Source organism: Dipteris shenzhenensis, chromosome 30, assembly GCF_047967505.1.
Source record: "Dipteris shenzhenensis isolate YYH24624 ecotype China chromosome 30, Dip_SZ_1.0, whole genome shotgun sequence".
NCBI lineage: Eukaryota > Viridiplantae > Streptophyta > Polypodiopsida > Gleicheniales > Dipteridaceae > Dipteris > Dipteris shenzhenensis.
The window spans coordinates 29,575,208-29,589,392 of record NC_141625.1 but is presented as its reverse complement, the minus strand read 5'-3'; the positions used below and the strand labels follow the sequence as shown (position 1 = coordinate 29,589,392).

At 41.3% G+C, this 14,185-nt stretch overlaps 1 protein-coding gene across 1 annotated transcript in view; it reads left to right on the top strand.

Annotated features, from left to right (window-relative positions):
* Positions 1 to 1,161, top strand: part of EMB2730 (Ribonuclease II/R family protein) — a 51,894-nt gene extending 50,733 nt beyond the window's left edge. Inside the window, exon 14 of the mRNA XM_087401895.1 lies at positions 192 to 1,161. Within this exon, the coding sequence (XP_087258021.1) occupies positions 192 to 308 (117 nt within the window). The 3' untranslated portion in view covers positions 309 to 1,161. The remainder of the gene's footprint in view (positions 1 to 191) is intronic.
* The last annotated feature ends 13,024 nt before the right edge of the window (positions 1,162 to 14,185 follow it).

The following is a 14,185-nucleotide window of genomic DNA, read 5'->3' as shown; positions in this document are numbered from 1 at the left end:
CTCACATGTTTTGGGAGAACGTGTAATGTTATATCCATTTATATTGATCATATAGGTGAAAAATATTTTGAGAGTCTTGGTTTGTATGAATGAAGTTAGGGGTGTATATGAATTCTGGTTGATTACACATGGGAACTTAACATTGTTATATTGAGTCCATACGATCTTGACTTATGTGTGGTTGTATGCAGATGGGACTTCAAGGGTCAATGGATCTACATGCCAAAAGACAAGTTGGGGAAGAGATTTTGGTTTATGTCAAAGAAGCCCAACCACGTAAAAACTTTCTTATTCTAAGGGAAGCGTAGGTATCCGATGTTTTTCCATCTTATGCAAGCTTATGCTGTTGGGCTTCGTACTCGCAGCAATTTTCCTGCAAAACAGGATTGGTTATGCTGAAGAGCTGGAAAGGCAGGCTTCTTGGTATGGGATCATTGATGAGAGATTGTGGCTTCTGTTGCACATTTCCTAACACAGCCCTTGTTTCGTCTATATTCTCAAAATGGTGCAGTGCTGGTCTTAAAAGCAAACTTTAACCACTGTACATCAGGCAAGAAAGTACTTACCTTTCGACAGGCAAAGTCAAAAGAGCATCAGAATACCACCTTCCATGTAAGAAGGAAATGGCTTTGGTTACCAATCAAAGACCCCAATGAAAGTTGAGTGGTGCACTGTAGTCCAAACTGTGTGAAGGCGGAGTACAATTCTATCTCTTCAGCCATTTCTTAATGGTCAACTGCAAAGCATGGCTCATGTGCATCAGGCAAAGAAGATCCCAGTTTTTGTAGGATGTCTGGTGATTACGATTGGCATTCTGCAGGTTAATGGTGATGAGCACCAGCTGTTCGCATTTGTTACTAGCCAGTCTGGCACTAACAATCATTCCTTCAGGCTCTCATTTGGGCTATTCATTTTCATTGTAAAGATTGAGTGAGGATAGACCAGAGTCTCTCTCTCTCTCTCTGTCTCTCTCCCCCCCCCCCCCCCCCCCCCACCCCCAAAAGCAGGGCAGAGTGGAGGTGAGGCTCTACACCGTAGGCATTTCAGTTCTTCCAGATAGCCCATCTTGGGAGACCTGTCATGTCTTCACAGTAACCTGTTTTCCCATGATGTTGAAATATCATAACTTTCTGCATCATGTATATTCCTATATAAAGTGTTGTAACTCTTGCTAATGAATTTTCTTTTACTTTAGAAGTAACATTGATATTTTCCCCTCTAGATGTGGGTGTTTTGCTCTGTTGGTTCATTAGACATGTGGAGGTGACTTTCTCTCTCTCTCTCTCTCTCTCTCTTCGTGAGGGCCCTGCCTTCTAGCATGACATAAAAAAATTCTTCTTTTTCTTTTCTCCTCTGTCCTTGTGCAACTTTGATACAAGCAATTGTGCCATCCTAAGTTGATATATTCACCTCATTCTGTGTGCGTGTTTCAGAAGTGATCACAAAAGTAGTTCACAGCCCTCAGCCAACTTGTTGGTTATAGATGTAAATGTACAAAGCATAGTCTTCCATCACCATGCTTCGTGCTTTGCATCAATTTTGGACACGCATATGAACAAAATAGAACCTTAAAGAAAACCGCAGAACCGTTGTGCAAATTTATAGGCACATTGCAACAGAAGTAGAGTTGATCATCACTTGCCATTGACAAGGGAATTGTTGGGCCAACCATGAAAACCTGCACACATATTACACACACACACACACACGTGCACATGCATATTTACATGTGTAGTTTATTTGTGTACAGTAGCTTGTATACATGTGGATAGATAGATAGATAGAAAGATGGATGGATGGATGGGTACAAATACAAAACTTGTGCCTGGGTTGTTCAGAAAAAAGAGAGCATGTTCAACGAAGAATCATAAAAAATCCATCGGTTTAGAGTCCATTCAGCATTGTGAGTTAGGCTCCCATGGCAACTTTTATTGATGCTTGGAATCTTCAATGGTGTAGGCACTTATGACTTTCATACCAAGCTTGAGACATGGAGTTTTTAATAAAGAGTAACAACAAGCTATGTACTCAATGCTAAGTTGACAATGGTGAAGGAAATATACTTCATATTCACTATGATTATCTATGATATGGTCCAAATAATTTATGCAAACAAATGCTTCTCCTTTAGTTTCTTAATGCATAAAGAGGTCTAGGAGTAAAAAGCTAGATTTGAAGGATCATGCAAGAGGTTGTTGGACTCAAGCCGGACTCAAGTCTAGCCATTGATCTCTTAATGACTCTTTGGAACTTGCTGGGATGCCCAAGCCTAGGTGCCTAAACTCTTGTGGGAGACATAAAAAGTAATGGAAAAAAAAGTTGCACTCATCATTAGGGGAGAAATGGGCTCTCAAAAGGGCCTCGAATCACCTAATTTCAAGGGATTAGGGAGGGATTTGAGGTGTATCAATGAGTGATCCAAGGTGTGGGGCAATGGTATGTCGAGGTGGAGGATGGGCAAGCTTGTAAATAGCCCCTATTGGTTGTTCCACTTAAACCATCCCTCCCCACCCCCTTTAACCCATGCTTGACCCTCCTCCCATATGCACCTTTCCGAAATCAGTCCCAAATGGCATTCAAAATGAGGTGGGTCCTTTTGGGCGAGTTTTGATTCCCTGTTCTCTCTAGGTGGGCCTCTCTTTCTCTTGTCCACTGTTTAGGTCTAGCTTGTTCCTCCCTGAATATGGGGTTGCCCTCTCTTCTTGCAACTATCCTCTACCTCCTCTTGCTCTGGCCCCTCCTCTTCTCATTTTAGCTAGAGTAGGTCCTCTCTCTCTGTCTCTTCCATTTTGGCTGCAGTAGCACAACTGCTCTTTTCTACCTCTCTCTCTCTCTCTCTCTCTCTCTCTCTCTCTCTCTCTCCTTCTCCTCTGCCTGTGTTGGAGCTATTATCTGCCTCCAAGCTACACCGCCTTGTGTAGAAGTCACATTTTTGTTGTTGTGACCTCTCTAAGCATGGTGAGGGACAAGGCTACAAGATCATGCAATGTTGTGACCTCTTGTGTTTTTCACAACACCAAAAATGCATTGGTGGATGAGAGGACCCCTTACACCTACAGCTTGAATGATTGGATAGTCATGAATGGATCAACCAAAGGTCCACATAAGCTTCCCAATACCAAGAGAGGTGATATCTTGCATGAGTGCAAGGGCCACATCTTGAAGTTCAAGTTTGGGAAGAAAGGTGTCTTGCAAAGGTAGAACACGTCTACATGGGAAATGACATGTGGCTGCCTCCATCATTCAATCTATCTGGGATACCATCACACTGTGAGTCTTTCTATCTATGTAGCTTTCTCACCTGTAAGTGTAATGAGTCCATTTGGAAATTTTGAGTTTGTTTTATAATAACTCTTATTCATGGTAGATGTTTCCCTTTGGACTTTGAGGAGTGGGGACCAGTCGAGTCATTCATATAGGCAAGTTCACTACGGATTCATGAGGATTTAGGTAAGCAAATGCATGCTGGGGAGAAGTCGGCCTCCTAGAATGTGTATTGGTATAATGCAACATATAATACTCCAAGGACATCATCAAGCTATGGCCATCCGTAAAGAATTGCACAACCACAACTTCAAGACATCAATTGTAGCATGGTGGGCTCAAGGACATTACAATCCTACACGGACAAGATTGTAAAGGATGTGGGCATGGCCATGAAGCTCACATTTGGATCCAAATATCAAGTTGATGTGTCTTCAAAAAGATGGCTTCCAATAGATTACATCAAGTATCTATACCTAGGTGAACCCAACTTTGTAAAGCACTTGGTCCATTTTTGTGATAATCTTACAGAGGATTTGTTTAGGGAGCCAAAATGACCTCCTTGAAGTGGGGATCATGGGAAGTACAGGCACTAGGTTCCTTTCATGGGAGATGACATTCATCTTTCTTCTCCAGGAAGGAAATTCAGAGGAAGAAGCCTCATCATCAAACACCCCCTCTATCAAAGATGCTGATATCCTCATCCGTAGACCAAACTTTGACTTGTACGTGAAAGAGACTCTTGATCAGGCAAGGGAGGAGATCAAAGTAGCTAAAGCAGTGGACCGACGAGTCCAAGAGCCTTTGCATGCATAGGGGCAAGCATCTACATCGGAGACCGCTAACCCAACATCATGTTAGATATCAATGCTCCACTCTCGTGTAACTACGCGAGAACCAGCTAACTCTACTTGTAAGCCCCCCATATGAGAAGAAGACATTTGAGTAGCTCGGTTATCCGGTAGGTCCTGGTTTGGACACCAGATGGGGGCCATGTGTGGCCTGATGGCTAGACGGCTTTAGATAGAGTTGGCACACCGCCAACTAGGCTACATGCAAGTGCGGGAAGGCATCCCTTGACTGACCGCACTAAGGGTAGACGGAGCATTTCTTGGGGCAGCCCACTCTCGGGTTGCGGGACCCGTTTGGAGCCTCGGATGATCCCGGATGGCTTTGGGCTGAACGGTAACCGCGTAGATTAGTTGCTCTGTTTTGCGCACCGGTTCTATCGTATGGTCGGTGGCCTATTTCGGGACCGACCCCCAGTCGAACGTTTTGGGTAGACTGGGTCGGTCACCCAATTGAGCCTAACCGACTACGACTGGTGGCTATATAAGAGCAAGCCCGTGAAGCCCATTTCATCACTGGCTACAGCAACCTTGATTCCTTAGCATCCAGCCTCTGTTTTCTACTGTTTGCAGCACGCCATCGAAGCTTCTTTCACAGGAGCGCACGGTTGGGACGTAGCACCATCTATTGTATCAGTTCTACAGTAATCAAAATTTTGATTCTCCATACTATCTTGTTTTCTCTCTTGCATACGAGGTCCTGTTATTTGTTGAGCACAGATTATTTTCTTACACATCAGACATATGGTCATTGCTCCCCCTCCTCGTTGATGGAGAAGAGTATGTGTTCATGACATCGAGGCGCTTTTTAGATTGCGAGAGGACGAGGCACTTGGAGTTCTATTTGGGTTCGATGTTGACACAAGTGTCCAAGATCCTATATTTTTGGGTTTAGTTAACCAAACAATGGAAGACTTTCTGCGACAATGATGGTTGCATTGAGAGATAGACATGTCAATATATGATATGTAGCCTCCGATGCAAAAGCTTCCACTTCCAAGAAAGAACAAGAGAAAGGTTCCACCTCTTAGGTGGAACATGATACATCACAAAGATCCATCAACATTACAAGAGAGAAGGGAATAGAAGCCAAAAACGCTATAGTGGTAAGTTGGGGGTGTGATTTTTTGGTGAGCTTTTTATCATGAGCTTTTTTTCAATTTTCATGAATATTGCGAGCTTTTCATTCACCTGAGAGAGAGAGAGAGAGGGGGGGGGGTCATGGAGTAGGGTGGGTTGAAAGTTTGGGTTGTGGTTGTAGTTAAGAGGAGAGAGGGGGGGGAGGGGAGATAAAGGAAAGGGGGAGGGACGGGTGCATGGGTAAGGTGGCATGGAGAAGGGAGGGGAGGGGAGTTGGAACATATATTCATTATCATAGTGGAGAACGTAGAGGGGGAACTTATAAGGTATGCAAAGAGGAGTGCAAGGAGGAGAGAGAGGATGAGGAATGTGAAAGTTATGTTCATCTACTAAATGTAAAGGGAAAGGAGAGCATGTGGGAAATTTGTTTATTTTCAAAGTGTATAATTTGACATATTTGACCTCATATTTGGATTCCTTGTCGAATTCCGGTCATTTTGAGTACCAACATGACCATATTCTGATAAAAATTGGAAAAATGGTGTTTTTGTCATTTTGGCCTGTTTGGGGCCTATTTTGAGTCTGCGCTTTTGTCATTTTTATCATTTTGGCTTGTTTGGGGCCTATCAAATATGAGGTCAAAAGTTTCAAATTATACACTTTTAAAATGTACATATCTCCCATAGTTCCTCCCTTCTACTTTGAATATGGACATATCTTCCATAATTTTTTGCCTCCTACTGCCACTCATATCCCCCCCTCCCCTTGTCCATAGTATATACTCTTCCACCCCTCCCACATGCTATGAAAATGAACATATCCTATATTCTCTCCCCCTCTTTCTAACCTCCCCATCTTTCTTATAACAAAAACATGTATGGATTTCTAAAAAAAGCTCGCAAAAACAAAGGAAATGATAAAAAAGCTCACATTAAAAAGCTCGCCAAAAGATTTCCCCCGTAAGTTGGAAGAATGTTATGATGGTCTTCTGGCATAACTTGTTTTGTTGGTCAAATGTTTAATTGTTGCAAGAGTCATTTGAGGACAACGAGTTATCTCGATGGGGCCATGTTCGCAGCACATTTGGGCAAGATCATTATTTAGCCCATTACCTCAAAGAAGTGGCACAAGACATCATGGTCTTCCATAGCAAATTCTCTCCTTGAGGGCCTACAAAGCTGTTGAAGTGCACGGCATTATCATGTGTTGTCAAGTATTCCAACATTACTCGGAATGCCGACAAGGTCATCTTGGTCCACCGCTTGGGTGCCATCATGCAACCAATTCCTTTGGATCTAATATTCACGATAGAGCATTGACGGAAACAATTGTGTCATTCGCAATAGGAGAGGGTGATCTTAATGCTGTCACAACTATGTTTAAATCTAGGAGTGCACTCGGGGATTCAAAGACCCCTATTCTCAATGTATTAGAAGTACCTAAGAAGAAAGATAAGCTGCGAGGCCTCTCGTAATAAAAATTTGAAACACAAACATCTACTTTTTATAATCTTCTCCTCTCATCGATTTAATGGACACATGTCTTTTGTATGTTGATCCATTGTTATTTGTTCATCATTGTTCTTGATTTTCCTCCATGGTTTAACATATTCCATCCTATTAATTGTGTAAACATTGCATCCATAGTTTTAAAGCATTTGCATGTAAAATTCAAGTCAATATTATGCTCTTGGATAATTTTGGGCACCGTGGTCCACTCTACCGCCGCTGAAGGCAAAGTTGTTCGAGACATTGCAAGGAGTCCAGAAACCCCAAAACACACCATGGCACAAATTTGGGCATTTGACTGGCCTCCAAATGCCCAAATTCATTTCATGGTGGTTTTTAGGGTTTTTGGGCTCTTGTAATGTCCCAAACAACTTTGCGTTCTGCGGCATGGTGAAATCCCTCTTGGATTTGACAAAAATGAAAGTGCCATCATGAAATTACATTAGCTTTCAAAACGTATAGACATTGAAAAGGAAAAGCTAAATGCATCATATCAACACTTTTAAAACATGGAAAGGAACTCAACAATGCGATACTGAAGAAAATCAAAGTACTTTTTATTATAAGAGTTTGCCCTACGGGCATCAGATACAAAGATGTGCCTCCAAAGAGCAAGGGGATATTCTAAGGACTAAGGTTGGGCTCCATGCATAGCCACTTTGGGCAATGGGATATTCTAAGGCCTAAGGATGAGATCCATCTGTAGTTGCTTTCCAAGAGCCATATTCCACTTTGGGCAATGGCATATTCTAAGGCCTAAGGATGGGATCCATCACGGTGATGAGCTTTGTGTGGATGTCACAGAAGTTTACATCTTCAAAGAGCCCTATTGTGACTTGCTCCATGCCCTCCTGGAGTGCCCCCATAGCACCTGCATAGCTAAAATGAGCTTGCCATTGCATTATGTATAATCAAAGAGAAAAATACTTAGGATATACATGATTTAGAAAATGAAACTATCTAAAGTGCAATGCTGTGATGGATTTCCTCTTCCATGTTCTCTAATGCCATAGAATTTGACCATTGTGTGTTGCTGTAACATCCAAGTAAACATTATTGAGAGCATTCATCTCAAGTGATTGCAAACCATATTTCTTTTGACTCTTCCAAGTCATTGTGCCCCTTACGCAATGGTACCCTCCAAGCATTTCTCTTGCACATTGGTTTGTTTCTTGTTGTACAAACCTCATAGAAGGTGTGGGTAGTGGAATCATAGACTTCTTATAGTTTTCCAAAAGAGTAGACTTAAAATTTTAAAAATTGATGTGTAAGCTTCATGACTTACACCAGCAGCATCACAAGCTCCAAGCATCTCCTTGCATCTACAATGTCCTTGAAGTCCTTCATCACCTCATCAACAACTTGCACATGTAGGCACTTGTGTCTTTGGGTCCTTTAGTCTTTCAATGACATTGCTTGACTTCAATAAACTGGCTAAAGTGTATGAAGAATCAATATCATTCCTATCCATCATTCCCATCAAATCTTCCGTGAAGTTCTTAAACAAGAACACCAGCAAAACTTAGCACAAACAATGTAGCACAAAAGAGTGTAGCCAGGATTCTCCTCTTTTTAGCACCACCAGTGGGTGCCAATGCATGCATGTATAGCAATGGCCTTTTCCTATCCTTCAATACCATATCTATTTCTTTCATCTTTTGAAATTATTCTTTTGCCTTCTCTCGTTCCTTCTTTACAGTATATTTAACTTGGCTATATATAGATCTTTCCAAATATTTTTTGGTTTCAGCTAGCTTATAGAGTGATTCTTGTAGTTCATGTCACTCCGAGTCCAATGCATGTCACTCCAAGTCCAATGCATTGGCTTTATCATGAAGATCCTTGTTCTGCCTTTGAAACTCATGTATAGAGTTGTGTATTGTGACAATGGTGCTATTTCCCAAATGTACTAATCATTTTGCCTGAGTTCTAGGCACCTCGCTTACTTGCATAGCCATTGTCTGAGCATGGCTCAATCGATTACAATAACCAAGAAATCCAACTAATCTCCTCCTAATGTAAGCAAGGAGTTGGTCTAGACAAAGAATGGGTCAACAATTACAAATAGCAGGCACATAGCAATATAATCATATCCTACAAAAATACAAGAATGACAACTCCCAAAGTCACCAAGAAAAAGTAGGAACCTACAAAAATTCAAGATCTCTTCAAGACTCACAAGAATCATGTGTCGAGAAACTATAGATCCGACATGATTTTGCACACTTGAAAATCCTCCCAAAGGGATAATAGAATGAGGAACAAAAGCAAAGTATTCAATAGTGGGATGGCAAGCAGTCGATCATACCTCTCTAATTTGTTGTAGACAAGCTCGCTGACCACGTATCCGCTTTCTCTTGTGTCATATAGGTTTATCAGTATGCAACGACAATATACTTTATGTGCATTTGGAGGATAGCTTACTCCAAAGCTTGATAAGTATGCGTGGGGAGACCGTAAGCATTTGCCGTCCCTATGCTAGTTATGCATAGCTAGAAGACTTCTATGTGAGCGACTATGAAGAGCAAGCTTCGCTGTGTATGCACATAAGTTTAGGTGACCTTTATGGGCTATCACAACACAGTAGTCGTGCAGTTGAATTACCGTTTCTCAAACAACTAAACTTGTATAAGGAGTCGTATTATCTCTCACTTGCCTATGGAATGCGATTGAGAAGCGCTGGGACTAGTTTATCTTAGGCTTGACAGCCGCCTCGTCCAAACTAACAGTCTTCTAATGTGCTAAATCTGTGCCTTTATTCCCTGCATTTATGTGCACTACGTGCCATATTCTGGTCCGCATCTTCCGTCTGAGAGGCGTAGGTCCTTGCTGGCTTTATGCTAGTCTTTGTAAGCACCAGAAGCTCTCTGTATAGCTGAACATACAAGCTTAGGAGACTAGTGGCATTACTTTTCTGCCTGTGGCACGAGATAGAAGAATGCTGGGCGGGTGGTACGTGATTGAGAGGTTGAGGCACAAGCTTTGATCGCAGGAATGGCGCCTTAGTTATAGGATAGTAAGTAACAGCGAAGACGAAGTGAAGGGCAAGATAGTAGCTACAATGCAAGGGGTGCAATATATGGCTTCTTCCTGAACCGGCCGACTCAGACGGTTTACCTTCTCATGCCTTTACATTTCTCCTTCATTGGGGCCTTACGACCATTGTTCTAATATTTATAAACCTTTCTATTGCCATACAACTTTGTAGTCTTTACAGGAAATGCCATTACTTGTTGTGTTGGCCAATTTTTTATATAGAAGCAATTCCAATTATCATCACGAGACACCTAAAAATAGATGCCATGAACAAGCGTGTCTCTCTCATTTTCTTCTTGCATGTTTGAGGGGTGTACAAGACTGCTCTTGTAATTATGAGAGTATTTCATGTTTCCTTTTCAGCACGACCATGAGTGTGGATCCACGATTTTCTATAGAGAGTGTGTTAGTGTTGTTTCTATCTTCCTTGGTCATTGTCTTGAGTCTATATATTATATATTTTATGATTGATTGAAGAGAGTATGATGCTTGTGGATACCATTGCAAGTTACCTTGCAATTTGACCTGGTGTTGTTTCTTATAAGGCAATTAGTTCAGTTTCATCGTCTTCGTGCCAACAATTATATCTTCATTTTGGTGGTTTTTGAAACAAAGGACTTATAGTGGCAGGGTAAAAGTCATGGTCAAGATTATGTGATAGTTGGTCAAGCCCTTGACCAACATCAAATAATGTAGAATATTTCTGATCACTATGACACCACAATTTAAGATGGCATATGAAGGCCCGTACAAAATGTCCCAAGCAATCACATCAAAATATTCTCATCTTGCATATCATTAGCATTCCTTATCAACCCAAAGTTGTAATACCTTGAACCACAATCTATGACACCTTTATATGCTCATCTTCTTTCGGTCCGGTTGTTCTTGCATCATAGCAAAAAAAATATTACTCACATCATTTAGCATCATTGCATATGGTGAAACCATAGCCTTCCATAGGCATTCCACTCTTGTACCATCCATACCTTTGCCTTGGTATGGAATAGCCTAGGATGTTGAGGATAATAGATTCCACTCTAGAGCATTTTCAAGAGACATTTGCTGAGTGTGGTGGCATATCTGCACCCCGACTTGAATTTCCACAACATGAATGAGTGATGAAATAAATTTGTACTCATCAAACAAACATTGTTCTTCATTTCCTCTGCACCCTAATGCATGTATAGCTAGATACCAACTTGCAAGTCATCTTTTGTCATGGCTTTGGGGATGCTTTTGAAATGTGGCTGCCCAAAATCCTTCATACAGTACCCCGACATGCCTTGGTAAATATGCATATTCCTCTCCTTGAAAGCGTGGCACATTATCATGCCAGTGAGTGGTCGATTCACATCCCATCCAATGTACTTCTATATCAATCTGTTCACAATCTATATGCAATGAGCCATAATCCATATCACCATCTGAACGTGCAAGTGGTACGTTAGACCTCCTCTTTTTATAGTGGAGAAATTGAACATGCATGCCTCTTGCAAGAACTCATGCATTTTAGGAAGCATCGACTCCACATCGACATCGCCACCTCCCACTCCTACAATCACACTTAGCTCCAACACCTTTGGACCTTGGCTCTTCTTAGCTCCATTCTTTGGAGGCCTCCCCCGCTTCTTCTTCATCCTGCACCATGCAAAGAGGATCAAAGGACTACAAACATCGAAGAACTGCAAATAGGATACCAAATCCCCTATATTATGTCTCCCTTCCTCTGCACCGCAAGTGATCGTATCTGCATCCACCTCTCCTCCTCCTACGTGGTCTCCGTCCACATCTTCTTCCTCCTCATCTCTCACATTGTAATGCTCCACGGACTCTTGCTATCCTCTTCCCTTTTATCCTTTGCATCGCCAGCTTCACTAGTTGTAGCATCAAACTCCACACACAAAACTTCAAATTTATCATGAAAGCTCCCCTTTGAGCTTTCGTGGCCTTGTCTCGCCTCCTCCTCGCGGTGCTCACTGTCTTAATGTGCACAATCAATAAATCTAGACAAATATCCATGCGGCTCTCCAACCATGCTCACAGACTATTATAGGCACATGCATGGACACATGGCATCGCATGCACGGCCATGCATCACATGCATGGCCTCCCTCCTCCCCCCACCCCCCCTAGCTTTAATAAGAATTTCTACCAAACTGGGGTCTCCTATTGTCGGCAACATGGAAATTACTTTATGAATAGGTATAAAAATTTTAAAAGCATAACACCATATCATTCATTCTTCAACATAATGGGTACCTCTTTAGCATTACTATATGAATAGGTCTAAAAATTTGTAAAGCATAGATATCATTCATTCTCTAGCATAATGGGTACCTCTTTAGCATTACTATATGAATATGTCTAGAAATTTGTAAAGCATGGTCACAGCCTGGTGGTTGAAATTTGACAATACTTAAAGAGAACTAGCCTAAAGGGGATGCCACAAACAAGTGCATTTTCTAATATTTCACCAGTCCGGTGGTTGAAATTTGGCAATAATTAAAGAGAACCAGCCTGTTTGTGGGAGCTATTTTCCTTGTGTGCAACCAAGAAAAATGCAATTGGATCCCATGATGTGAGATTAAATGACTAAAAACAAGCATGGTGGTTGTTTGGGATATACTAAAAAAAGGCGTGGGGTTAATCTATTGCTTAGGATTTACAAAAACAAGCACAGTGGTTGTTTGGGACACATGATGAGGATCTAGGTGGCCTTTCTTGTAACACATGATGAGGATCCAGGTGGCATACACACTATACATTCATTGGGGAGATGGACATCGATCCCCATGGAGCAATGCTCCAATATGACCAGATCTCAAGTCATTCACCGCTTGCATGCATAGGTCAAAACCTATGTGTGTTTCGCAAATTGGCAACAACAAACATTCCTGTCTTTGAGTTTCCTAACATACCAGGGCTCCAATGCTCAAAGCTCCTCTGCCCAATTGGAATGTTAGGATTTTGATTCATAAAATTGAGATACAATCTGTCTATAGACCCAACATGCAGGGCCCCTTCTTGCACTACTATGAGGAAATGAAAACAAAATACAATATGTGTGAAAATGTGGTCTAATTAAATTAATCAACCTATGGGAAAACAAAGCAATTTCACCCCCCGAGTTGGTTTAATATAATCATATATAATAAGGTATTAGCAAAACAAAACAATTTCAACCACCCCATTGGTTTAGGACAATTACAATTTCAACCACCGAGCTTGTTTAGGACATAGTCACAATTTCAAGCACCGAGCTGGTTTAGGATAGTCACTATTTCAACTACCAAGCTGGTTTACAATGAAAGTCTTGCAAAAAGTGGGAGTCTCTTGCTTACCATGATGGAGAATTTGCTACCGGCAGGTTGGGAGGTCACCTTGTGCAGGATGGGATATTTATTTGAGGATCTCCTCAGAAAAGGCAACTCCACAAATATTATTGAAAACAAGCATTTCATGGCTTATTTTCAGCTTCAAGCAGATCTAACCATAGGCTATGAAAAAGAGGTAGAGCACAAGGAGACTGATGACATGGATGATGACCTTGAAGATCATAATGTCCCAGTTCATGATGATGAAAAGATGGACTTACATGACCCGTTCAGAGAGAGGTTGGTGGATGAAGAGAAAGATGATGATGCCTTCTTTGATAATTATGGCTCGCAGAGTTATGTAAAAAGGCCACTACGATAATACTTAGCGGTATGAACTCTCTATTTCTTAACTAAATACAATTTTTTAAATAAGATTTAAATTTAAAGATAATGAATCTAATCTCTCATATTTGTTTATAGGCAATAGAGGGAGAAGAAATGGATGAAGTCAATATGGAGGCACTCCCTTCTACTTCAGCAATGCAACCACCTCTAAATTTGATTGAAGAATCCCATGAGCACAAGAGCTTTAAAGACACCATGGAAAAGCAGAATGATCGCAAACATAGAATACAAGCTATGACAGAGACCCATTCTGCAAATTTAGCTGCATTAGATAAAATGGAAAGCTCATTTGAAGTTAGGATCGTTTTGAAACAAGAACCTCAGTATTTGAGCTTTGGTAGAGAGGAGGTTTCAATCCTCTCCAATCCTTTAAAAGAGGTTAATGACAATGTTATCCTGGCCATTCTCAGGTAACGTTTATTTATTTGTTGCTACTTCAATGAGCGAACATTTATTTATTTGTTTACAGTGTAGTTATATCTCAGTTTCCTAGTGCAGATGCAAATCAATTCTATGAGCTAACGTTTGTTTATTTATTGGTGCAGCGTAGTTATTTCTCAGCTTCCTAGTGCAGTGCAGAATCATGTCTACATGCTTGATGCTCTCCTTTCTTCTATTCTTAGCTCTCCTCAAAAGACTATAGAAGATGTTTGTACCTGGTTAAGCCCTTGAATTTAGATGGGGTGCGAGTCATCTTTATGCCTTATCATGAGGAGTAAGTATC